This window comes from Tachysurus fulvidraco, chromosome 13 (genome assembly GCF_022655615.1).
Source record: "Tachysurus fulvidraco isolate hzauxx_2018 chromosome 13, HZAU_PFXX_2.0, whole genome shotgun sequence".
Classification (NCBI taxonomy): Eukaryota; Metazoa; Chordata; class Actinopteri; order Siluriformes; family Bagridae; genus Tachysurus; species Tachysurus fulvidraco.
Window position 1 is genome coordinate 24,724,569 of NC_062530.1, and position 24,408 is coordinate 24,748,976.

Here is a 24,408-nt window from a genome sequence, read left to right on the forward strand (position 1 = left end):
ACAAAACCACTAATGGCCAAAAGAGCCCAGTGGTTCCTCTGTCACCATAGCAACAGCATCCTTCCTAACACTCAGTGTTTGGAAGTGTCTGGCTCTCCACAACCCTTTACTTCTTTACTCTCAAAAGCACTCACAACACTGAACAACAACCACTTCACACCAACTAGAGCGCTGAGTATGAGAGAGAAAGCATGTGAGGCAGGGAGACTAGGGCAGATCTGTGCGTCTGCATCGTTACAGCCTGATCTCAATTTGCTGACTTAATACATCTCAGAATGGAGCTTCAGTGAGAAGAAAAATTAAACCTAAAGCTTGAATCTAATTCTCTAGTCTGTAATCAATAGGTTGTTTATTAGGATCCCTGCATGTGCTAACTTGTAAGTAACAGCTTGCCAATTAGACCTATGCAGTTAACAGCATCAATACAAGAAGCCCCAGCTGTCTCCCTTTAGTAAATTAACAAAACAGGTAGCTATGCATTGTCTGAGATGTCATAAAGGGGTAGGTACACATGCCGGTTACAGATATAAAAAGCATTTGATGATTAGTGACAGTTTTTTGGAGGCAGTATGGCCCTCGGCTGTGTGCACCAGACAGGTCGATAAGGTAAGAAGTGCCTCATTTCATCCAAGCTTACTCATCCTTCCCATGGTCAAAGAGAGAAATTTAAAAATAAACAACAACTTGGTTACGATGAACAAAATCTGATTTAAATTTGGGTTTTGTAAAACTCAAGTGCACTTTTGTAGGCAGGATGTAGTCACTACGCAACTCACAGCCCCCTTTAAGGGCTATAAACATGATCGGAGGTTATGGACATATCTTCTGCTCTCACTATTCATTTTTTATTTATTTTAAACACACCAGAATTTTACCCTATTAGAACCCCCGAAGAAGAGAGGACTCTGAGAAATAGGCTAGAATTTTACCCCTGAGGTTAAACTAGTTGAGGCTAATAAGAGTAAGTGTTGGATATTTAAATGCTGGGGCCTGCAGCAGATTATAAAGATTTAACAAATTTGTTTTTTTTTTCTTTTAATTTAATTTAAAAATTTAAAACAGCGGTGACTTAGTGGTTAACATGTTCGCCTCACACCTCCAGGGTTGGGGGTTCGATTCCCGCCTCCGCCTCGTGTGTGTGGAGTTTGCATGTTCTCCCCGTGCCTCGGGGGTTTCCTCCGAGTACTCCGGTTTCCTCCCCCGGTCCAAAGACATGCATGGTAGGTTGATTGGCATCTCTGGAAAATTGTCCGTAGTGTGTGAGTGTGTGAGTGAATGAGAGTGTGTGTGTGCCCTGCGATGGGTTGGCACTCCGTCCAGGGTGTATCCTGCCTCGATGCCCGATGACGCCTGAGATAGGCACAGGCTCCCGGTGACCCGAGAAGTTCGGATAAGCGGTAGAAAATGAATGAATGAATGAATGAATGGATTTAAGACAGCTGTTTTTGTCTTGTACATAAACTTGTGTAATATAATATTAAACTTTCTTATCACAATTTTTTTCATAATTGTGATTTAAGTTTTCATTTTTTATTCCCACATTTGAACAAGTAACTTGTTTACTTATTTTCTTATTTATTTATTATAAAGTATAAGAAGATTTCCTAGCAGAACTGTGAAAGTTCAGTAACTGCTTTCTGCTTTGTGTCACACACACACACACACACACACACACACACACACACACACACACACACACACACACACACACACACACACACACACACACACACAGCTACTGTAGGGGCAATTTATCCTATAGCATCTTTTTGGAGGTTGGAGGAAACCCAAGTACACGGCAAACCTTCCACAGACAGGGGGAGAACATGTGGACCTCCACAGAGACAGTAACCTGACACCAGAATCGAAGCTTAAACACCGAATCTGAGGTGTGAAGCCGAAGACGCTTATCTAAAGAGCTCTGCTTTTTTTTTCTTCCAATCAACACTTAAGTGCATTAAAATGTAACAAAGCCTCGAGAGATTTAACCTAAAATATAAAAGAGCTTAGTCTAAGAATAACTTTTAAAGGATTGACCTCATGTTTAAACATCTGAGGCGAACATGTCTCTATAAAAACATGAGCTCGGAATGTGAGTGGGTGCTGTGAGAGTGGGATGCAAATTTCCATCTGATTTCCATCTGCACTTTGTATTTTTTTTCTTCTTTCTTTTTTAGGAAAATGCTCTGTTGGTGTCTCTTCGCACATAGCAGACCGGTGTAATTGAGAGTAAACAAACCACTAAAAGATACACAGCAAAACCTTTTCCACCACACACACACACACACACACACACACACACACACACACACACACACACACACACACACACACACACACACACACACCACACACACACACACACACACACACACACACACACACACACACACACACACACACACACACAACCTTTAACTTCAGCGCAATAAAATTTTTATGAAGCTCAGTGATTTGACCAACAAGATCTATTTCTGTTACTGCATAAACCACATGGTTTTAAAGTTGGTTTAATTTACCACACACTCACACTCCCAGGAAGTTAAAGGTTACTGTAGATAAATTTAAAACACATATCCATCCCCATTACAAGCAAGATGAGCAAATTCTGATCGAATTTAATAATAAATAAAATATTTGTCTGACTTCATTTTTTTATGTATACACGACATAAATAGCTTGTGTACCCTTATTAATTTGTGAATATATTTTTCTCTGCCTACTAATATTCATTCATTCATTCATCTTCTACCGCTTATCTGAACTTCTAGGGTCACGGGGAGCCTGTGCCTATCTCAGGCGTCATCGGGCATCGAAGGCAGGATACACTGGACGGAGTGCCAACCCATCACAGGGCACACACACACTCTCATTCACTCACACACTACGGACAATTTTCCAGAGATACCAATCAACCTACCATGCATGTCTTTGGACCGGGGGATGAAACCGGAGTACCCAGAGGAAACCCCCGAGGCACAGGGAGAACATGCAAACTCCACACACACAAGGCGGAGGCGGGAATCAAACCCCCAACGCTGGAGGTGTGTCGTACAATCCAAATGATGTTCATTTTACTTACAGGTTCCACTGCAAAATATCCGAAAGCCCAGATATCATTATAGATTATGTACATACAGTATATGTGAGAAGGTTAATAAGATTAGCAGTTATCTGCAGTGGCTGTTACCTACAAGATCAAAACTGATCAGATTGATACACCTTCACAGAGGAAGCAATTTTCTTACCCAGGAGAGGCTCTGTCAGCTTTCACAGCTTTCACACACTCACCTTTCTCCCTGTGGATAATATCTCCAGTCAATTATCCGTGCAAAAATCCAGTAAACTGCTAAATTGTGAAGAGGAAAGAGGGCATGCTGCTACAGGCCCAGGAAAAATGGACTAATTAATCCTGAAACCACTCTGATTGTTCAATTTGGTGTAATTGTCTTAGGCTTCCCAGTGGGCTCGGACCAAGACGGAATATTCCATAAACATGTCGACATAAACCTGTCTGAATCGGGGATTACAGAATAGAAAGCAGATTTGTTTATGAATTTATTTATTCACTACGTAAGAACATTTGTGAATGTTTGTGACACCGTACAATAACAATACACTTTGCTCCTGTGTTTTGTCAGGTCTGGAAAATTACTATAGCTCCACCTGGACTTTCTCCAATTATCCCGAATGTTTTTTTCGCTCTGGGCAAATTTACCTCTATTAAATGGTAGACACATGTTCTCCTCTCACTCTCTCAGCAGGAGATGAACGGCCCTGTGTTTCTCTTTCTTTCATTCTCACTAGCTCTCTCTCTCTCAGGTGGTTTCGGCTCAGGTGATGGCTGTGGATGCCTGGCTGTGGGCACTAGGGCTCCTGACTGGGCCAGTCTGGGTGCACTCTGTGGGACTCATCTGCACTCTGCAGTCCAGACCCATCTCTGGAAGCCTGTTTAAGGAAGGTAATGTAATTATTGGGGGTCTCTTTCCAGTTCATTTTCATGCCCCGGACCCTGACCAGATGTTCACACAGAGAGTGCAGGGAGCCCGTTGTCTGAAGTAAGTATAGACCGTTCTCCTTCGGTAAATACAAACATTGCTGTCTTTGTTATTTTGGTTGTAACCTTTATAATCTGTCTACGGCTCAGGGCCGACTTGAGATCCTTTGGTTGGCTCCAAACCATGATCTTCACAGTGGAGGAAATTAACCGGAACTCGTCTCTGTTGCCCAACTTCACGCTGGGTTACCTGGCTGCAGATACATGCTTGGCTGAGAGCAGTACACTGAGTGCTGCTCTGGCAATGGTGACTGGGCAGGTGGAGATGGTGTCTGGGGAACAGTGTACAACAGCTCCCAATGTTCCTGCCATTATTGGAGATGCACGCTCCTCTGACTCCATAGTTGTGGCTGATACTTTGGGTGTTTTTGACATCCCTATGGTAAATGGCAAATTAGCAAAGTCCACACCATTGTCCTCCGAAACTGATGATGTTTTGTTTCTAATTTATCACTTTGTGTTTTATCTGTCCAGGTTAGCTACTTTGCTTCTTGTGCATGTCTCAGTGATCGCACCAAATACCACACCTTTCTGCGCACGGTACCCAGTGATGCCTTTCAGGCTAAAGCCATGGCTCGACTCTTGCGCCTTATGGGCTGGACCTGGGTGGGTGTCATATCTGGAGATGATGCATACGGAAAAAGTGGTGTGCAGCTGCTTCTACAGGAACTGCAAGGTTCTGGTGTATGCATTGACTATTTAGAGATCATTCCTAAATCATTTGCACCAAACAGGATGAGACGAATTGTAGAAAGAATCCAGAGCTCTAAAGCTTTGGTAGTGGTGACCTTTGCTATCAGCCCTGATATGGAGGTCTTGCTGAGGGAAGTGGTGAGAGAGAATGTGTCTGATAGACAGTGGATTGCTACTGAAGCCTGGAGTACTTCCAGCCAGCATGCTGCTTTGAGTCCTTCCTGTTTGGCAGGGACTCTTGGTTTTGCTTTGAGGCAGGTTGATATCAAGGGCTTGGGTTCTTATTTGACCCAGCTGAATCTGGAGGAGTACCCAAAGGAGCCACTGGTGCAAAGTGTTTGGGAAGAATTGTTTGGATGCAAATTTGAAGTGCAAACACATTCGGGACTTTCAAAACCCCAATGTACGAGCTTGGATAAAATTAAAGAACAAGTTGCAACCTACTTTGATATAAATTATAATGTGTATAAGGCTGTGTATGCTATTGCAAATGCTATTCAGGACATGCTGGCATGTCAGCCTGGCAAAGGACCTTTTGGGAATGGAGAATGTCCTGATACTAAGTCAATAAGACCCAAGCAGGTAATGTTAGGGTATAGAAATATCCATACAAGAAAACACAATCAGATTTTCTTAGACTTTAACTCTTCATGTTTTGTAGAAGATAACTGTTGTAACTGAATGTTTGACAGCTTCTACACTATCTAAAGGCTGTAAAGTTCACAACACCAGTGGGTGAACAGGTCCAATTTGATGAAAATGGGGACCCAGCTGCCTCATACGACATAATTAACTGGCACGTAGGTGCTGACGGAAAGGTGAAATTCCTGCAAGTGGGACAATTTGACGCAGTGAAAGGACCTGAGCAAGATTTTCAACTCAACATCGGGAACGTGTTCTGGGGAGGAGGCTGGGGTGGCAAGGTGGTGGTTGGTTCTCTGTGAGAAATGTTCATTAAATGATAAATAGAATTTCGTCCGTCACCCAGTTATTGCAGAGAATTATTTAATATTTGTACCAAACTTAATAGGCGCTGTAACGAGTTTTTCTTGTCAGAAAGATGAGTAAAGTAATGAATTGTATTCTGTAACTGACAGATATGTAGCCTAGAACCAAGACATTTTGACTGCAGAAGATAATTGTCGTCACTTCTGGGGAAACAGATAGCTAACAAATGATGAATGTGGGGTATAAATACTGTAGTTATCTTGCCTCTGTATGCATTCTTAAACCTTCACATAAAAATGAATGACATGGTGTATATACAGTATGGTGCTAAAAAAGCAGTATGTTCATTTCCACACATCTGTAGTGACTGACCATGCTGTATATAAAACTTCTGGAACATTTCTTAAACATTAACAGTGATTTATCTCCCTGTAGGTCCCGGTGTCTGTGTGCAGTGAGAACTGTCCTCCTGGCACCAGGAAAGCTGTGCAGAAAGGACGACCTGTCTGCTGCTACGACTGTATACCATGTGCATCAGGGGAGATCAGCAACACTACTGGTATGTAATCACATCGAATAAAGAATCTGATTTTCAAACTATAAACAAACTATTCTTGATCATAAAAATGGCATTCTGTATTAATCCAAAGCAGTATAACTAATCCACTGCTCTTTCTATAGAACACCCTAATTATTGTTCATTATGTTGCTTGGCAACCAAAATCTACTGTTAAATGAATACATTACATGTTGGAAGGATTGTTCACAGAGAATATTATGAATAACAAATTCACTTAGTTCAATGATGGAACTTTTAGCATGGGTCTCGTGGGTTATACTGTAGTTTTATTTACCCCGGTGCATGTGAATGTTTCTTTCTAGACTCTACAGAGTGCATAAAGTGTCCCGAGAGGTTCTGGTCCAACACTGAGCGTACAGAGTGCATCCCAATGATAGTGGACTTCCTGTCCTTTCAAGATAACATGGGCATCATCCTCACAGTGCTTTCAGCTTCTGGAGCAGCTCTTACCGTTACCGTCCTGGCTGCATTTTTCCATCATCGAGACACACCTCTGGTGCGTGCCAACAACTCCGAACTGAGCTTTCTGCTGCTGCTGTCACTCTCTCTTTGTTTCCTCTGTGCACTGGCTTTTATTGGCCGGCCAGCACCGTGGTCTTGCATGCTACGCCATACGCTGTTTGGGATCAGTTTTGTGGTGTGTCTGGCTTGTGTGCTCAGTAAGACAGTGGTTGTGCTTGTGGCCTTTAGAGCAACTCTGCCAGGCTCGAATGTGATGCGGTACTTTGGTCCTGTTCAGCAGAGGGCAGGTATTTTCCTCTGTACACTGATACAGGTGGGAATATGTGTGCTGTGGCTGGTTCTGGCACCTCCTTTGCCCACTGAAAGTGCAGGAGGTGAGCTTGGAGCACGGGTGGTGCTGCTATGTGCAGTAGGCTCAGTGGCAGGTTTCTCCCTGGTTCTGGGTTACATCGGCCTACTGGCTGCTGTATGCTTCCTGCTGGCCTTCTTCGCCCGGAAGCTTCCGGATAATTTCAACGAAGCAAAGTTCATCACTTTCAGCATGTTGATCTTCTGTGCTGTGTGGATCGCATTTGTTCCAGCATACGTCAGCTCTCCTGGGAAGTACACGGTAGCTGTGGAGGTCTTTGCCATCCTAGCGTCGAGTTACGGCCTTCTGCTGTGTATCTTTGCCCCAAAGTGTTACATCATCCTACTCAGACCAGATAAGAACACAAAAAAGAACATGATGGCCAAATAGGATAGGAATAGTACAGACTTTCTCATAGAATATTCCAGAACTCATAAAATTCAGATGCAGATTTAAAGATTATGCTAATTTAATACATTACATTACGTTATATGTGTCTTCTAGATTTATACACTACTATTTTATGTGTAATTCATTTTAAATAAACATGTCCAACATGATGTAAGTCTATCACATCCATATTTCTCATCTTTCCACTGCCTTTCCAAAGACAACCCAGACCACACATGAAAGCAGACGTTGCACAAACACTCCCTGTTTTATCTTCGTGACATGGATTAAACATTTTTTCCACGGCCATGATCTGATAGAGTGCATATTCAGCCCCACTTCAGAGTACTGTAGGTTATCAGGAGTCACTTCAGTGCTGAGTGCCTCGCAGTCATTACTGACCCAGTAGGACTAAACAATGACCCCAGTAAAGTCACCCTGAATGGTCTCATTGTTGCTCCTGGTGAGAATGTCCCTGGTGGGAGACAGTGAAGAAGGAGGAGTCATACAGTATATGACCCATCTCCGGTGCACAGTAGAAAATTTGAGAAATGCAGGATTCGATCTGGATGAAAATTTTACTGTCATTTTCACCCAGTTGACATCAGCAAACAAAAGAAAAATAGAAATCAAATCAATATTTGGTGTTACTAACTTTTGCCTTCGAATTAGCATGAAGCGATGGCACGTCCCCCACAGAGCCCTGATCTCGACATCATCCAGTGTGTCTGGGATTACATGAAGAGACAGAAGGATGTGAGAAAGCCTACAAACACAGAAGATCTGTGGTTAGTTCTCCAAGATGTTTGGGACGACCTACCAGCCGAGTCCCTTCAAAAACTGCATGCGAGTGTAGCTACTGTACTGTAGAAGAATTGCTGCTGTTGTGAAGGCAAAGGCTGGTCACACCAAATATTGATTAGATTTAGATTTCTCTTTTGTTCATTCACTGCATTTTGTTCATTTATGAACATAAATGTTTAACACTTCCATTTTTGAAAGCATTCTTTGTTTACAGCAATTTTTCACACCCGCCTAAAACTTTTGCACAGTACTGTATGTTTGTGTGATATGAAAGTAGTCCATATGAGAAAAGATGATACGAGGTCATTTACTTAAATATCCATTAAATGAGCCATGATTTATTACCTTTTACATTTTATCTCTCTATATAATACCAAGGTTAGAATGGAGTCCTGAATTGTAGAATCTTAGAAACATTATTTAAACTTCAGAATTACTTGGTACTGTAGTCTGTTATATCCTCAGTTTGCTTTAATGATAGCATACACACGAGCAGGCATGGACGTCACACATTTTTGTGAAATACAGTAGGCTCCATCAAGTATCTCGTGTGTTAGTGTGGCTTCTCCATTACTGAATAGTTGATAACTTCCTACAAGTTTGATTATTTTAACACACAGCACCTTTTGACTATAACGTTACAGAAGGAATTAACTCAGATGAAGATTTTGATCTATTTTGATTCTGATTCCTCTCAATTTGTTTAGACCTCGCTGTATGTACAGTATAAGGACCTACATAAGTTGTCTTGGATGCCGTTTCCAGCATATGACTGAATTTTACTGAGTAAATAAAAACTAATTTTGTGTACCACTCTTCCATCTGGTGATGATGTAAGTTCACATTAATGAGGAACAAATCATATATTTTATCTGCTATAAGTTTAATGAGGCACAGCCCTTAAACTAGTTCATGATATCACTTATGTTACAGCAGCTATAAACAGTTACCCCCAATAACCCCTATTTTTTCTTTGGAAATTAAAAAGGCAAAAATAAAAATAAATGCAGCTTACGATGTTACTGAGAAACAAAGCCCAAACTGCAGTCTCCTTTTTAATTGTTAAATAAATGTCTCTTTAGTAGTGAAAGCTACACCATATCCAAGTTTAGACATGTTTTTAATCAGGTTTAGATGATGGGTCACATTCTCTATGCAATGAACTGTGAATTAGCTGTTAAGGCATTGGACTTGTTTTCAGAAGGTCATGAGTCTTCAACTGCTGCTCGGTTGTACAATTTAGATAAATGTAAGTTTCTCTGGATAAAGTTTTCTGCCAAATACCATAAAAATGTAAATGAAAGTGTAAATTAATCGACACCCTCCATGAGAATGAATGGGTGATGTATCGGAATACAAAGGCCCATTGGTTTTGCTGATAGACACACAGACATAAACATACCATACTTCAGATTAGCGCATATATCAATCACAGAAGTTTTTTCCAAGCAAAGTGTGACTAACGTCTGAGTTTTAACAGCAGACTTCAGCTTGGCTTTTCTGAAATTCAGATCCTTTATGATCCTAATTAAGCTCACATCTGGTTGACACACACAGCCGAGCTACGGCTAGAATGAAGTCAGTTAAAGCTGTCTCTGGATCGAATCCATATCTGGACAGTTCAAACAGGCGTAGCAGCATAAGAGGCAGTCACGTTCCCACAAAACCTCCAACCGTGAACATCATTTTCCCTCAAAGTGCAAATAGTGTTTGTGTAGATATTACAGTATGTGCTGTTCAGGAAAAGAGTGAGATGTGGCACATCGTCAAACATGACCTTTTTTTAATCATGTCTCTTACAGAATAATCTAAAATCAATTATTTATAAAATTTAAAGAATAGCCAGGTTACTTAGCCAAACGCTGTTGGGATAGACAGCTAGCAAGCTTGTGTTAATGTGTAAATGAGTTTAGCTACATAGGCAGCTATCTGGCAAAAATACCAATTATACTTTAGTTTACTATACTTTGCAAGTTTCTTAATTTTAATGCATTTCTTTCTACAATTCTGTTAACTAACCAAATGACTTATGACAAACCAAATCCTTCATTATCAACAGTATATAAAGAAAGCATTAGGTAATGTTTGGGGTTTCACTAGTTAGGCTGCTAGGTTTGTAAGCTAGCTAGTTTGCTAGCTCTTGTTAATTCATACATATAAGTTTAGCTTCATAGCTAGCTATCTGGTAAAACTGAACTTTACACATTATTCTAAACATTATCTTATAGGGTGAAGAAGCATTAACTTCACATTAAAGTGGGATTAAAAACAGTTTAATGCAAAGATTTAGAAATATTTAAAAGCTAGGCTAATACATTAGCTAATATCTTACCTGTACATGTTTTTGTAGGTTGGTTTTTGAGCTGTGTATTGCAGCTATCTCCACAGGATTTGGCTTACATAATGTGCAGCATTTAGCATTTTAAACCAAAGATTCTTGATCATTTGGATCAGGGAAACTCATCTGTCTCTACTGTCTCAAACATTGTTACTCGGGATGAAGCAAGTGTCAGTAATTTCCTTTAAATCTTTCCCAGTAACTGACTTACAGTCAATTGGTGTTAGATTGATTATGATTATATATCTGTAGATCAATTTTTATATCCCAGTGATACATGTAGTTCATTGACTTAAGCAGGGAATTAAATAATACCTTGATATTTCAATGATTATTATCATTATTGCATTTTTACGGTTTCATCTTGACATTTATCAATATAATTTTTCAGCCTAAGGATGAAAATCTTTCGGATTTAGTACAGTTGCGCTGGAGAAAAGCAAATTTACTTCCACTTTGGAAAATCATATCTTTACAAACAGAAGTTTAACCTTCATGGTATCAGAATTCCATGTCTTCACTGACTGATATCAGGAGATCACCTATTTTTCCCTAAACGTGATAGGTGATATGATTATCAGTACTGATACAGCCCTCATCTCAGCTTTAGTATTTAGCTTGACTTTGAGTTTCTACATGTCAACACACTACAATGTGCTGTAAAAGCTGCAGGAATTTCCTGGAGCAGATCTTTGGCATAAAATGTTACAGGTGGTCAAATTTCACTACAAACAGAGCATCTGATACCTCCTGGATAGGGCTGATTTTTATATTCGCAGTGGAAGAGTAAACCACAGCTCGAATACATTCTTACATACGAACACAGTCAAACACAGCTTCAGTTTTAGTTTGACTTCTAAAGTCTTCAAACTGATCAAAGATTTTCAGACATTAACTCAGTCCATATTTGCAAAACATATGCTGAGATGTTTTATGTTGGATTTGTACTACTGTTCATACACACCAGCAATTACAGAGCAGAGGACTGTGTCGTGACTTCCACCTCACACCAGGCAGCCACTTGACACTTCACTGACTGATTTGTAGCTGATTTGTTATTTTTAATTTTTTATTTCTCGGATCCTTTCTTTACTTGGAATGGATGTTGGTGTGGATGTTATTGAATCACAATGAAACACGAGTGACCCCTGGTGGTAGAAACAGAAAGCACTAGATAGGCTCTAGATAGGTCATAGATTAATAATAATAATAATAATAATAATAATAATAATAATAATAATAATAATAATAATAATAATAATAATAAACTTATCAAAGAATTAGTTAATTGTTTCCCAAATGTTGTATCAGATTTAGCTTTAAATAAACCAGAAAACTGTAAATTTATTTAAAGTAACATTAAATGTAAAATGTAAATAGAATTATAAACCTCTTGCTCATTAGAGTTAGGAATAGATATGTAGTATTTTAAATTTTAAGTTAATATTTTTAAATACATTTTAAACTTTAATTGTGTATATTAATTAATTTATTTTTATCCTTATTATTATTATATATTTATTCCTTTTTTCTCTCTCTCTCTTTTGTATCTATACATCTGTAAAGCTGCTTTGAGACAATGGGAATTGTTAAAAGCGCTATACAAATAAATGGAATTTGAAATTTCATATATATTCATTTTTAATACATAATACAATAATATTCTTTCTTATTTCTTTTCCATGTTATTTCCAGTTATATAATTATGTCAGGTACTACGGAGCTAAGCCATGAAAACATGTAAAATTATAAATGTAATAAGTAAAATGAAAGAAATAAACTGAAATACATGTAAAATAAATAAACAATAAACAGATATCACCTCCCACCTTTTTGAGACATAAGATATTTTTTGGTATTCTTTTCAGGCATAAAGATAATAATGTAACATTTTGGGGCAAAAATACATAACAGGACTCCAAAACTGGAGGCTAAAATAGCAAATATTTCTACTGCGACTGTGAACTTTCCAGGAGAGCTGACGTAAGCAGGTATGTAGGCAATCCAAACTGCACAGAATATGAGCATACTGAATGTGATGAATTTGGCTTCGTTGAAATTATCTGGCAACTTCCGAGCCAGAAAAGCTAAAATAAAGCAAAAGGCAGCCATGCAGCCGATGTAGCCAAGCACACAGCAGAACAGTGCCACTGACCCGAGGTGGCATTCTAAGATGATTCGGTCACGGTACAGCCACGTGTTCTTCACGGGATAAGGTGGATTTGTGGTCAACCAAGCCACACAGACGGCACACTGTATGGCGGAGCAGAAGAACACACCGAGCCGCTGTTGAGGAGGGCGAAACCAGCGCGCTGTGTTATTACCAGGAAGCGTGGCCCTGAATGCCATAAGAACCACCAGGGTCTTGCTGAGCAGGCAGGAGAGACAGAGCGCAAAAGTCAAACCGAAGGCCGTGCGTCGGAGCGGACAGGCCCAGCGAGATGGCTGGCCTAGAAAAGTGAGGGCACACAGGAAGCAGAAAGACAGTGATATCAGTAGCAGGAAGCTTAGCTCTGAGTTGTTGGCCCGCACCAAAGGTGTATCCCGGTGACGGATGAAAATAACAGCTACGGTCAATGTAGCAACTACACCAAGGATGGAGGTGGCTGCAAGGGCCATACCAAATCCCTCAGTGTAGGACAGAAACTCTGTCTGTTTGTCCACACAGCTGTCCCGTTGTGGGTTTGACCAGAGGTCCTCGGGGCACAGTGCACACTCCGGCTGATCTGAGAGCAGATAATAAATAGGTTTAAAGAGTGTCACGATGGAGTGCAGTACTTCCAAACATCCATGTGGTAATATTTTATATACTCTACATATAACTTTTGCATGTAAGTCAAATAAAATTAAAGTTGGAGCATTTGAAAATTCTGGTTTATCACAAAAGTAAACAAGAAGAATATTTCTTTTATAAAAGTGGCCTTTTGAATACATAATACATAATACCCAAATTTAAATATGGCCCAGAAAATTTCTAACTTTATTCCCATCTTTGTTCATAAAGAAAGTCTGTGCAGAAAGCATGTCTAGAAAGTTCAACAAAACAAAACAAAACAAAACAAAACAAAACAAAACAAAACAAAACAAAACAAAACAAAACAAAACAAAACAAAACAAAACAAAACAAAAACCTACAAAGGCCAGTGACAGATTTTCCCAAAACGCCACACAGATTATATGTGATGTGATGGGAAATTAATTCTCACCAGGATTTGATTGATCATAAATCATAGCTGGGTTTAGATCATACGTCAGTGAGGAAAAAAGAAAGCAGAAAGAAATAATCACATTTTTGTGGCTGATGCATTGTTTTGTTGTTGTGTTAATGTAATGTTAATTTAGCAGTGCTAAAATAGCAGATCATGGAGGCACAGGGCATCTGCTCAGATCTGATGATCTAATTAAAGATATGAAGCGAAAGAAGGAAGGCTTCTTCGCTATAGGAAGGTGCTGAACTTTTTACAAACACTCAGGGATTTGAGGACATACCTACTCTGTTGCTCATGCTTCCCTCTGCACAGGGCACGCAGTCATAGCAGCAAATGGGTTCTCCTTTAAGTGGGGCTTTCCTGTAGCCTGGCTGGCAACTGGCTGAGCACACGGATAAAGGCAACTGAGAGAAACAGAGAGAGAGAGATGATGATGATGATGATGATGGTCAGTAAGGATACTTGATAGAAGGTTCTCCAAAAATACACATACACACATTTTACATTTATCTTAAAGAATTAAGAATGTCATGAGTTGTGTGATTTTCTGATAGATTTTCAACCTAATTACAAATTTAAATTCAATTTTTTTCAAATTCGTCACATAAACGATCCTACACAGTACAAAATATAATTAAAAAATGAAATAATAATGATAACTAAATAAACGTAATTGTACTATAAAGAGCGAGGCTTTATGAGGTAGAATAAATACACACAAAAATACAGAGGATAAAAAAAGTATACAAGATGTGTGATTTGAATCTGAACACGAGTAAAACTTTTTTTTTGTGGGTGTGAATCGATAGCAGTATTCCTTGAAGTGAGCTGTGCAAGTGAGCAATCAAAAATGAATCAAACCGAATGATTTTACCTCTCTGGATCCACCCGGCCACATGATGACATCCTGGTAGAGAAGCAGCTGCTGCTCAGCAGGGAGAGACGAGTCAAAGCGTCCGACTGTTACAAAGCGTATGGGTCCACCTTCTGCCTCCTTCTGCCAGTTTACAATGTCATAAGATCCTGCAGGATCTCCATACTTATCAAAGTTCACAACATCGTCAAACACGTTGGTAAAGTTCACCTCCTTTAGGTACTTTATCACCTGGTAAGATGACATACATGTGACATTATATTACTTATATTATTATTAAATTATATATTATAATTCTTACTTATATACTTATAATATATATATAATTCATCAATACCTGCCAAGGCTGTAGACTGTAGATATCTGGACAAAGTTGCTTCTCATTGCTTCTCTCCAGTGTTTTACACATAACCAAGTTGTGTAGTGCGTGTGCTGCAGCGTACACAGCTTTGTGTAAGTTATAGGTCACTCTGAGCTGAGACACGTCGTTATAGATCGTCTCGGAGTCCTGGAGCCTCTCTTTTCCGGTACATGTGCGGTTATACTTCACCTGATCGGCCATAGAACCAAATGGGATGCTTGTGTTAAAGGAGCACTGAAACTCTGTTTCCCAGAATTCCCGTGCAGACGGGTTATAAGGCTCGGAGAAAGGCTGTAGTCTTTCCAGGAAGTCTTTGAGGCCTGGAATCTCGGCTCGGCGTATAGCGAAACCCATGGTGCCACTGAGAAAGGGATATTTATTAGACATGAGCGTGGACGTAATCCAGGCCTCACTGGCCACCCACAACCTGTCTGTTACATTCTGTCTTAACACTTCTTCCACCACAGGCTGCATGTCCTCTTCAGTTGCGAAGGTCACAAACACACGTGCAGTGGAGTCTTTAATCGTTTGTACAATATCCTGGATCTGTTGTGGAGTGGGGACTTTAGGAATGATGACCCGAAAGGCCACACATACGCCGAGATTAACCACCTCAGCAGTGAACATGTCAATGCCGGTACGGCCGTAAGCATCGTCTGCACTGAACGTGCCCACCCAGGTCCAGCCGAAGTGCTTGACAAGCCGGGCCATAGCGCTGGCTTGGTATGCGTCACTAGGGATTGTACGGAAAAAATAAGGGTACTGCTTTTTGTCACTCAGGCAAGCACAAGAGGCAAAGTAACTGATCTGGGAATTAGACAGAGAAAAGAACAAGGGGGAGGATAAATTAAGGAATATTGCTTCGCTTCATCTGTATTTAGAGAAGTTAATCCAATAAATCAGGATTGCTTTGTAAAAGAAATTTGCTCTGTTGCCTTCTTGTGCAAAAGTTACATACACTTTATATCTGAACATGTTGAAAATACACTTGTCACACCGTTTCTTATATGAGCACATATTAATAAAACAAATGATAATGACATGATGATGCGGTTAGTGCAGATTTCACCATCTTGTGCAAAATCAGACACACTGTGCTCTAAAAATACAACGGCTACAGAAAGTGGTGGGTTTTCTGTCTATCACAGTATATCAATAATCTGTGAGCTCGATGTACTGCAAGTTTGAAGGTGAGATGATCCGGGCAGAAGATGTTTCTCTGATATGAAACATGATCACATACATGAACACACTTTACTCTGAAAATATGGCACAGCGATGATCTCACCAATGGGACCTTGAACAGATTAAGCAGTGTTGAAACAGCAATGGATAGGCTGGATCCTGAGTCTCCTATGACAAAAGGGATGTTAGGGGATGAACATGCCCCTGTGCTGTTCCTCTTCAGTGGCTGAGAGACCACAGACAAGGCGGTTCTTGCAGACAGAGCCACCGTCCAGCATGTGTCATAAATCCTGTAGCCCAGCGTGATGTTGGGCAGCAACACTGGACTTCGATTAATTTCCTCTATGAAGAAGATCAGTGCCTGAGACCAACGTAATGCACGTAGGTTTAACCTACAGAAACAGCACAAGTAAAAAACAAACATTACAACACATCAAGATTCATCTTTAGTAACAACAACGGTGCAGCAGCAGCACAAGGTGCTTTTTATCTCATACAAAAGTTTTTACCCCCTGCATTTCCTCTTGTCTGGTGTGCTCATGAAGTTCAGTTCTTGCTCAACACCTTTAGAATGGATGGGAAACATGGCAGCCAGAATCACCTGGCCGTCCTTATGGACCACTGCAGAGTCCAAGTCCTGCCACTGTTTACAGTCTGCCTCAGATGAAGTGCACGTGGGCAGCAGGAGAGACAATAGCAAGGCCAGGACATGGAACAGCAGCATCCTGACCTCTACTCTCCACCGACTGTGCACTCCAGTGATGACATGATAACTGAGGAACTTTATAGAGGCAAATGAATGAAAAGCCTCTCTGTAGGGAAAAAGGGGTGACAGACACAAGCAAAGCCACGCATGCGTGAGTTCATACACACAGACACACATACAGAAAAAAAAAATTATATATATATATATATATATATATATATCATGTCATTTGCAGTTGCTTAGGACAAATTTTGGAACATATTTTATGTCAAACTTTTTCTGAAATGCCAGAAAACCGATGAATCCTTAAAAGAATGATTTAAACACACACACACACACACACACACACACACACACACACACACACACACACACACACACACACACACACACACACACACACACACACACCTGTGGGTTCAGGGGCTATTTAAATGTACATATTACACTAAATATACCTGATTGTGTGGAATAAAGTTTGACATAAAATATGTTCCAAAATTTGTCCAAAACTTAAGTCCTAAGCAACTGCAAAATGACTGCTGAGGCTATCAGGACACATCATGCCAGTAATATCAATTATTCCAGGGTTCAATTAGAAGTAGGAAGAAACAAAACAGTGAAACGATGGCTATGAATTTGATTGCTGGCTGCCGTTGACTCGGATGAAAGACACAGACACACGTTTACGTTTATGTCAATTTTATTCATTTTATTTTCAATTAATTTAATGTGTAGTAAATGGCATATACAAATGATAAAAAGTAGAAGTTCACAATAGACGATGATTGTCAACATCTGTCTCCTCACCTCAGGTAAAAATCACTTGCAGCATTTTACCCCAGCGCTGAAATAACCACTGATTCATTTAATTCTACTTAAGTATAGAATTTACAGTGAAATTCAGGCTAATGATCAAAAGGTCATGAGTTCAAATCCCAGTACCATTAATCTGTCCCTCAAACAAGGCCATTAACAGCTCTTACACCTCTCTTACATCTGATCTAAAATATTTGCGGCTTTGGATAAAAGAATCTGGCAAATAAAATGATTATAAATGTAAATGATTTATCGCTAATTATTTCCTATTGTGAAAAGAACTGAACATAGACAGAGGGTCTTGAGGTCATGCACTCATAAATATTCATGGCTATATGATCATGTGTAAATAACTATATATATAATATATATATATTATTAGTATTCTTTCTTTAATAAATAAATAAATAAATAAATAAATAAATAAATAAATAAATAAATAAATAAATAAAACAACGAGTAATCATTGGAGAATTGCCGAGGTATAAGAAGAATAAAACATATTTGGTTAAAGGTTACAGGATACTTAACCTGGGCTGATATAATTCCTTATATGTTGTCCCTTTGCTTTTATTTATGATGTCAAAATTATTATTATTATTATGCTTTACTTTAGATATGAGTTTATATTTATCTTTGTTGCAGTGCTGTTATTATTTATTTATTTATTTATTTATTTATTTATTTATTTATTGTAACTCAATTAATCAGCCTAAAGCAGCTGTGATTTAACTGAGGGACATGGGGCATGTTTATGAGTTCCTCAGAGAAAAGGCATCTCTAATCTGATCCAAACACGGCGAGTGTGTGTGGTTTTATCTGAGTACTCAGAAGGCAACATGACAAGGGGGTAAGTGTACAATTATTGATTATTGATTATTGATCTGGATTCCTTTCAAAAGCACCTTGAAGTGGGCAGTGAATAAAAATACACAAGATGATATACTGAGGCCAAGAGTTAATATAAATTCCACAAAAGGAACTTATGACTACGATTTATAACTTTCTGAACACAAATTGTGTGACCTGAGCCCTCAAAGCCTGTGATAAGCTGTAAAACATTAGTGAGAACAAGCAAAACACTCCTGTGGCCACAAAATAGATATCAAGAAACTTAATCCATGGCGTTATTTAATATTATATATTAATATGTGGTCACATAAAACATATATATCCAATATATTGTCTTGTGGTCTCAGTATATGACATTTCATATCCTCAGTATATCATAACCTCTATACTGTACATTATCTCATGGCTTCTATATATTTTTATATATGCAGTATCTTGTAGCTTCAGTATAGTAGCAATATTTAATATCATTGGGTGGCCACAATATATTATGTATTATGTATAGATTATATTTTATCATATCCCTTCCTCATGATATTATTTCATAGCTTGAATATTTTATGCTATGGTCTCAATATATTATCTTGTGGCCTTATTTTAGGTGATTAAAAATAACCTTCTTGTCACTTAATGGCATTATACATATGAGTTACAAGGCAATGTTTTATTACAGGAATAATAAGGAACGAGGGAGAATTTTTCTACAAATATATTTAAAAATTTCACAAGTTTTCCTGAAGTTGGAATTTTTTTTTTATTATTATTTAATGGGCTAATCTATAAACCCACAATTAAACATATACAGTATATTTCAAATTCACAAGATATAATGCTATATTTTTTTTTCTGCTGTGGTTTTGCCCATCAGGTGCTTCTTTGTGTTCTTCTCTGGTCTGAGGAGGATGATGTAACACTTTGGGGCAAAGATACACAGCAAAAGGCCATAACTGGAAGCCAGGATGGCAAAAACTTCTACGGCCACCGTGTACTTTCCCGGGGAGCTAACGTATGCTGGAACAAAGGCAATCCAGACAGCACAAAAAATCAACATGCTGAAAGTGATGAATTTGGCCTCGTTGAAGTTGTCTGGAAGTTTCCGGGCGAAGAAAGCCAGCAAGAAGCATACGGCAGCCAGCAGGCCGATGTAGCCCAGAACCAGAGAGAAGGCGAGTGTTGAGCCCATGTCACACAGCAAGATGATGTGTGCTGACTCCCGAGTCATTAGTCTACGTGGTACAGGAGGTGCCAAACCCAGCCATGTACCACAAATCCCAACCTGCACTGCTGTACACAGGAAGATCAGAGCACGTAGTTGTGGTGGTCTGAACCACTTCATGACATTGCTACCTGGAAGAGTGGATTTGAAAGCCATCAGAACCACCATTGTCTTTCCCAAAATACAAGACAGACAGAGACAGAAGGCAATGCCGAAAGCAGTGTGACGTAATTGGCACGACCAGGAAGTAGGCTGTCCAATAAAGGCAAGGGCACATAGGAAGCACAGCCAAAGAGAGCTGAGAATAAGAAAGCTTAGCTCTGAGTTGTTAGCCCTGACCAGAGGAGTGTGGCGTTTAAAGGCGAAAATAAGACCAACAGCAAGTGTGGTGCAGGATCCCAGCAAGGCTACAGCCAACAATGCAATTCCCATGGTGTCAGCATAGGACAGGAACTCCACCAGCTTTGGTATACAGGCATCTCTCTTCAGGTTGGACCAGAACTCAGGTCCACACATCACACACTCTATGGCATCTAAAAAAAATAATTTAAAATTCACTAACTTGTAAATTAACTTGTAAACTAACTTGTCCTTTCTCCCTGCAGCTATAAGACTTTACAATCAAAGCTGCTCCCAGTGAACCGGTCACCATAATACACACTGTTGTTACTGTTTACTGCAATAATAAACAATAACAAAGTATTTTAAACACATGCAATAACAGAATTTTTTAAAAATGTGCAATATTACCTATGTGCAAAAACTCTATATACTGTATATTATATTATGTCTTTATACTTTATTCCTAGAGGTCCGGACAGCTGAGTCACTGGCTATTTTCAAGCGGCGGTTAAAGACCTACTTATTCAGGAAACACTTCAACTAACACTTCTTTCCCTATCTTTTGCATTAAAAAAACAAAACAAAAACAAAAAAAACACAACCTTTGACACTTTTTCATTGTAACTCTGAACAAATGTTTTAAACTCAAGGTATCTTAAGTATGTAACCTAGTGAACAGCATTAATGTATTCAATGTTAGAGATTTAAGCACTTATGTACGTCGCTCTGGATAAGGGCGTCTGCCACATGCTGTAAATGTAAATGTATATATTTTTTTACTGCTGTAACAGAGACATTTCCCCATTGTGGGACAAATAAAGGAATATCTTATCGTATCTTATCTTATTTTATCTTATCTTAAATAAATGCAGTTTGTTGTAAACCCAGTAGTCATATTTGAGTTAAAGTTTTGGAACATTTGCAGCACAAACAGTCCATTATTATTATTATTATTATTATTATTATTATTATTATTATTATTATTATTATTATTATTATTATTATTAACACAGTAATGATATTGCATACATAACAATATGCAATTTATGCCAAAATATCAAAACTTCTGTTATCATTTTATCTTTAGACAGGTGCAGGTAACTCACCTGTCTGATTGCTAACCTCCCCAGCTGCACAGAGAACGCAGTCAAAGCAGCAAACAGGGAAACTAGGCCTAATGGCCTTCCTGGTGCCTGGGGGGCAACTGCTACTGCAGACAGACACAGGGACCTGCAGAGCAAAGAGGAGGCCAACTAAAAAGATATAAATGACTTATTTATGAGCTTTAAAATTCAGTAATTATTTATAAAGTGGGGTTTTTACAATCCAGCCAGAAAAATAAGACAGCTAATGGGATAATGTGATAATATATATAAAATCAAGGTGTGATGTCATTTTGGTTTTATAATAACCCACAGGCTTACTTGTCTCTGGTTGCCATTCCAGATAATTAGATTTTCCTCTATCAACAATTTAATGCTCTTGGTTTCGTCGAACGTGCCCACAGTGGCGTACTGGACCTCGCCGGTCTCTGAGAGCTGGAGGTTGATCAGGTCATACATGGCCACAGGATCACCGTTTGCATCAAACTTAGTTTCTTCACCATACTCATTAGTGAAGTCTACCTTTTTTAGGTAGTGCAGGAGCTGGAACATGGAGAGGAAATAAGACTGAGAAGATAAATTGCCAGAGAGATAGAGACGGACACAGAGATAGAGACAGAGACAGAGATAGAGATAGAGATGCAGAAAATATGGTGTACCTTACATGTATATATCTCTATTACATTTTCTTTTCCTGCAGCATTGTAAATTGACAATAAATAAATAAGCTTGTGCATATGACTAAATAAATAAATAAATAAATAAATAAATAAATAAATAAATAAATAAATAAATAAATATTTTGTTTTTCTTAAAAATATAGATATGCATTTTTCTCAAGATATCAGTGGTACCACAGATAGACAGTAATTCATTGCAATATGTAAGTTGAGAGGAATTGAGATGAATGAGGATTTATGTGTCTAACCTGCCATGGCTTTATGGTCCGGGTGTCAGGGCAAGCTCCCCCAGGGAAGGGTCCTCTCTCTGGCACACATTTCAGCATCGCGTCCAGAGCATAAGCAATGGCATACACTCCCTTATAAACATTATAGGAGATCCTCAGCTGAGATACATCTGAGTATATGCTTTGGACATTAGCCAGTATCTCTGAGCCATTGCAAGGGGGTTTATTTGGAAACGTTATATTGACTGCAGTTAGAGGAGAGCACCCAAACATCTCCTCCCAGAACTGCAACACAAAAGGATCATCAGGGAATGTGGAGGGGTGCAGACGCAGCAGGAAAGGCTGCAAACCAGGAATATCAGCCTTGCGAATGGCAAAACCCATTGAGCCTTGCAAAATGGACTGAAACTCTTGTGTGGTGAGGATTGCAGCTGTGATCCAGGCCTCACTGGCCAACCACTGGATCCCTGTCAGATTGTGTTTGAGAGCTTCAGTGAAGAGAGCTTTTGCATCCTGCTCTAAAGCAAACACTAACACCACTCGGGCTCCTGAGGCATTTATGCGCTCCACAATCCTAGACATTTCTGCTGGGGCATGGTTTTTGGGAATGATCTCATAAAAAGCAATACAAGCATCCAGTTTGGTCACCTTGTCAATGAAGATTTGGGCTCCTCCACGGCCGTAAGCATCATCTCCAGCCACTGTTCCCACCCAGGTCCAGCCGAAGTGTTGTACCAGCTGAGCCAAGGCATTCACCTGGAAGAAATCGCTTGGCATGGTCCTTAGAAATGCTGGGAATATCTTCTTATCACTCAGACATGCACAGCTAGAGAAATAGCTGACCTTCAGAAAGGAGAGGAGAGGAGAGGACAGGAGAGGAGAGGAAAAAGATAGAAGAGTGGAGTGGTAAAGATTGAATAATTTTATTCAATCTTTACCACTCCACTCTTCTATCTTTTTCCTCTCCTTAAAATGAGTACAGCTTTAGGCAACATTTATACTTTTGCATAAGCCTACAACCTGTTGTGTAAACCTTACCTGTGGCAGTTGGAAAACGCTCAGGAAGTGTGCAACCACCATCGAAAGTGTGGATCCACCATCACCAATAACCGCAGGCACCCTGCCCTGACAGAATGGATCATTACTCTCCTCCTCTCTTCCCCCCATCAACTCCATAGCTGTATGAAGTGCATGGAGAGGGGTACTGCATGAGTCATAGATCTTATAGCCAAGGGTAATGTTCGGCAAAAGACGATTGTCCCTGTTGATCTTTTCTATGGCAAAAATCATTGTCTGCATCCAACGAAATGTCCTGAAATTAAATCTGTCAGATACAAGGGAAGCTAAACTCTTATTTGTTCCACAAAAATGGAAATAAATGGAAATATGATTCACGATTTAGTAACATTATTTCTAAAAAGAATATATATATATATATTTTTTTTAATGCAAAGAGCTTAAGATTTTATATCTGTTTCTTAAAATTTTTGAATATTCTTGACTTTGCTAAAAATATTACGGTGATAAAATATTAAGCTCTTTGCACAATACAACAGAGTAAAAATGCCAATACAGCTTAACATCCACATGTAAAAATAAATACATCAATCTACATCAAAATGAAAATAAAAAGCATCCATCCAGAAAGAGTGTTCTTCTGCACTGTACAGTAGAGTGACTGACTGACACAGTGCACTGAGCAGATTTAGGCTGAGAGCTGAAAGAGAGCCGTGTCTCCATCATCGCATCATGCAGTGAAAACAAGCCCCCCAGCATGATGTTCCCTCCTCGAGACACCACGGGCAAGTGTGAAGGGCCGGTGATGAGTCGACAGGCTTGCTGCTGGAGGAGCTGAGAAGAGATCAGAGTAGAGAGAAATGCCATAGGCGCACATACACATGCATACACTGCTATAAGCTGCATTCTGGCTCTGTACACACAGCTACTCATGTTAAATGATACATTCTAGTACGTTCACTATACTCCATAGTAGTAGTAGCATTTTGTATGTGACATTCTGCCACAACAGCACAGACAAATCGCCCACTTTTATGCCGAATATGAAGGCTTTTTATGCAACATTATGCCGTGAATCCTCCTGAGAAAATCACTCAATGGAAACAGAATCACGCCCAATAATACATACACACAGCATTACCAGTCTAGATCTTTCTGCTGGCAGACATCATGCACCTTACAACCAAGAGCATGTT

The 24,408-nt window shown here is 39.4% G+C and overlaps 3 protein-coding genes across 3 annotated transcripts; 1 reads left to right on the forward strand and 2 right to left on the reverse strand.

The window, feature by feature from the left end:
• Positions 1–511: 511 nt before the first annotated feature.
• On the forward strand, positions 512–7,649 carry LOC113652670 (extracellular calcium-sensing receptor-like). The gene is made up of 7 exons (XM_027161885.2): positions 512–606; positions 3,808–4,058; positions 4,148–4,439; positions 4,532–5,332; positions 5,443–5,673; positions 6,134–6,257; positions 6,581–7,649. Exons 1-7 carry the CDS (start codon positions 541–543, stop codon positions 7,477–7,479), a joined length of 2,664 nt encoding a protein of 887 aa, XP_027017686.2. The 5' UTR covers positions 512–540; the 3' UTR covers positions 7,480–7,649.
• Positions 7,650–12,439: 4,790 nt separating this feature from the next.
• Positions 12,440–16,836, reverse strand: LOC113652733 (extracellular calcium-sensing receptor). Its single transcript, XM_027161981.2, has 6 exons — positions 16,760–16,836; positions 16,354–16,642; positions 15,042–15,872; positions 14,705–14,935; positions 14,111–14,234; positions 12,440–13,347 (listed from the first exon to the last, which is right to left on the reverse strand). The coding sequence occupies exons 1-6, from the start codon at positions 16,834–16,836 to the stop codon at positions 12,440–12,442; spliced, it is 2,460 nt and encodes an 819-aa protein (XP_027017782.2).
• A 2,623-nt stretch (positions 16,837–19,459) lies between these two features.
• LOC113652518 (extracellular calcium-sensing receptor-like) lies at positions 19,460–23,950 on the reverse strand. Its single transcript, XM_027161632.2, has 6 exons — positions 23,883–23,950; positions 23,234–23,519; positions 22,217–23,038; positions 21,610–21,831; positions 21,292–21,415; positions 19,460–20,376 (listed from the first exon to the last, which is right to left on the reverse strand). The coding sequence occupies exons 1-6, from the start codon at positions 23,936–23,938 to the stop codon at positions 19,460–19,462; spliced, it is 2,427 nt and encodes an 808-aa protein (XP_027017433.2). The 5' UTR covers positions 23,939–23,950.
• Positions 23,951–24,408: the final 458 nt, after the last annotated feature.